The sequence below is a fragment of the Trypanosoma conorhini genome (assembly GCF_003719485.1).
Source record: "Trypanosoma conorhini strain 025E chromosome Unknown Tco_14.4_contig_00816, whole genome shotgun sequence".
Classification (NCBI taxonomy): domain Eukaryota; phylum Euglenozoa; class Kinetoplastea; order Trypanosomatida; family Trypanosomatidae; genus Trypanosoma; species Trypanosoma conorhini.
Genome location: NW_021704905.1, coordinates 3650 through 6089, shown reverse-complemented (window position 1 = coordinate 6089; position 2440 = coordinate 3650). Strand labels below are relative to the sequence as shown.

At 63.2% G+C, this 2440-nt stretch overlaps 1 protein-coding gene across 1 annotated transcript, besides 3 other annotated features; it reads right to left on the bottom strand.

The window, feature by feature from the left end:
* Positions 1 to 292: 292 nt before the first annotated feature.
* On the bottom strand, positions 293 to 1324 carry Tco025E_08576 (uncharacterized protein; the record flags this gene model as incomplete). The annotated part of the gene is made up of 1 exon (XM_029375421.1): positions 293 to 1324. The coding sequence occupies one exon, from the start codon at positions 1322 to 1324 to the stop codon at positions 293 to 295; it is 1032 nt and encodes a 343-aa protein (XP_029224478.1).
* Positions 1325 to 1344: 20 nt separating this feature from the next.
* Positions 1345 to 1374: a microsatellite.
* A 210-nt stretch (positions 1375 to 1584) lies between these two features.
* Positions 1585 to 1605: a microsatellite.
* Positions 1606 to 2169: 564 nt separating this feature from the next.
* Positions 2170 to 2193: a microsatellite.
* Positions 2194 to 2440: the final 247 nt, after the last annotated feature.

Sequence of the window (2440 nt, the reverse complement as noted above, 5' to 3'; positions counted from 1 at the left end):
GAGGTCGCCCACTGAAAGCAATGAAAACAAACAAGCAATAAAGAATGATAAAAACAGTTACGGTGCTGTACCCATGCGGCCAAGCAGGACGGCAGCGGCTCGTCAGGTGCAAAACAAAAAAGGAAGAGCGACGGGCCTGCATGAGTGGTTGTGTGTATATATATAAGCACACTATGTGTGTCTGCCTCGTGGGGTGCGGCGAGGGCGAGAGAGTCCGTGCAGAAGAACACACAAATAGAGGAAGAAGGGCAAGCTGTGTGTACAGCCCTCTCCTTCTCACTTACTCAGTTCCTCACGCGGCCACCGTCGCAGCGGCAGCCGCACACGCAAGCAGAAGAAGCAGCGCAAGAGTGGGGGCGGAGCGCGCGGCCGCTGCGCCGCTGCCGTCGCTGCCGCCTGGAGACGGGCTCGTTGCATTCGTGGCGGTGGCGTCGGTAGCCGGCGGTGTAGTGGATACTTCTCGGTCGGCTGCCGCGGTCTGTGTGCCGTTCGACGCGCCTCGAAGGCCAGCGGCCCCGACGTTCTCGTCCGCTTCGTCAGTGGAGGGGTTGGCGTCTCCAGCAGTCGATGTGCTGCTTTCGGTGACAAGCTCCGTCGGTGTTGGTTGCCGCACACCGTCTGTCTGTGAAGCAGCGGCGGCCCCAGTTTGTGTGTCTTTCTTCTGCCCCACGTCCCGCGACGGTGGAGTTTCTTCGCCAGTCCCCGCCGTGTGTCCTTCACCGCGGTCGTCGTCAGCGTTAGCGCCGCCACGCGTCGGGGCAGAAGATTGCACGGGGGGCCGAGCAGCATCGTCGGTGGCTGCTGCTGCTGCCTTTGGCCCTGGCGAGCCGGCGGCCGCTTCCCCCGCGGGTTCTGCCCCCTGCGACGCTTGGAGTGCAGCCTGCGGCTCTCGCGGTGGCTGCGGGTGCGTCTCCCCCGGCGCTTTCACTTCCTCATTTTGCCTTTCTGTGGGGTCTGGCGCTTGAGCCTCCCGCTGCCACTGCTGCGCCTCACCCGCCTGCCCTCCGCCGCCGCCGCCCGCCGCGCTGTGAACCGCAGGAGGCGAATCCCGACGGTTATTACGGCCAGCGGGGCCAAACACGGCAGAAATATTGTCCTCCACTTCTTTTTTGCACTTCGCAATTGACGCCTTCTTCGTCGTCTCGTCCGTTTCGTTCTTGAATTCATCCTCACAGTCGCCCAGCAGGAGGTCTCGCCATTTTGCGGCCAAATCCACTTTCTCAACGTCCCCACCAACTGTAACAGGCGGAGTCGACGCGTGGCCCCCGCCGGCGGCGCAGCACAGCGCGCAGAGAGCGCACAGCAACAACGCACGGCCAGCCATCGTCACTCCTCCGACCGCAGCACACGCACAGACACACACACACACGCACAGCGCCTAGCGAGGGGCAGAAAAAAGAAGAAAGTGTAAGGGTGAGACACACACAGACACATCAGCAGCCCGCGCAATGGGTGCATTCAACCAACGCATACAAAGCAGAGAAAGAACGGTCGAGGCACTGCCGTCCCGTTAAGGAAGAAAAGCAGCAACAGCGGCAATCCGCACACCGCGGCGGGGCACAAGGGCCCTTTCTTCCCTCCCGCCACACACACACACACACACACGGACGAAGTGGACGTGCCGGCGGCCCCACCGAAGCGCCCGCGGGCGCACTGCCGACACGCAGCACGTGCAATGGCGCCGTGCCGGCGACCGCCACTTCCCCCGAGTCCCCCGGCAGCCACGCGCCCCGCCCGTGCACCGACGCACCCGCAGGGCGCACGCATCACGCGGGACGCCGTGCGAAGTGACGCTGCCTCCCGCAGGCGTCCTGCAGTCTTCCTTTATTTTGGCTCAGCGCGAATGTCTGCGCCTCCGTGGCGGCGGCGGACGAACCCCTCGCGGCCGCACTCCCTTCACACACACACGCAGAGAAGTGCGGGGGCGAGGCGCAAAAAAGAGAGCCCCGCACACACGCCGCAGCAGACGGCACGGCGCAGGCGAATTGCGACGCCCCCGTCCTGCGAGGGCAAAGACACGCGGAGGAGAAGCCGGCCGCACAGCGCACACCCAACAAGGCACGCGGCGAGAGGGACGGGGCGGGCCCAAAGCCCGCCGCACAGCCTGCGGCTGCTCTGCAGCAGCGAACAACAAAAAAAGAGCCGTCGTCGCCGGTGCCTCTAGCGGAAAGGAGGAGGAGGAGGAAATGGAGGTGTGTCAGCGGCACAGCCGGCGGTGGGGGGAAACAAGACACGGAGACACGCAGCGACAACAGCGGCGGACACGGCGCACAAACTCAAAGTGAACCGCAGCGAGAAAACCCCCCCCCCAAAAAAAAAAAAAAGTTAATAATCCCCGCAATGCCCCTCGCAAAGTTAAAAGAAAAAAAACGAAAGGAATTGCCTCGGCAGGTGTTGTTCCTTTACTCACTTGTCCAGCAGCACAAGAGGACTGTGAGAG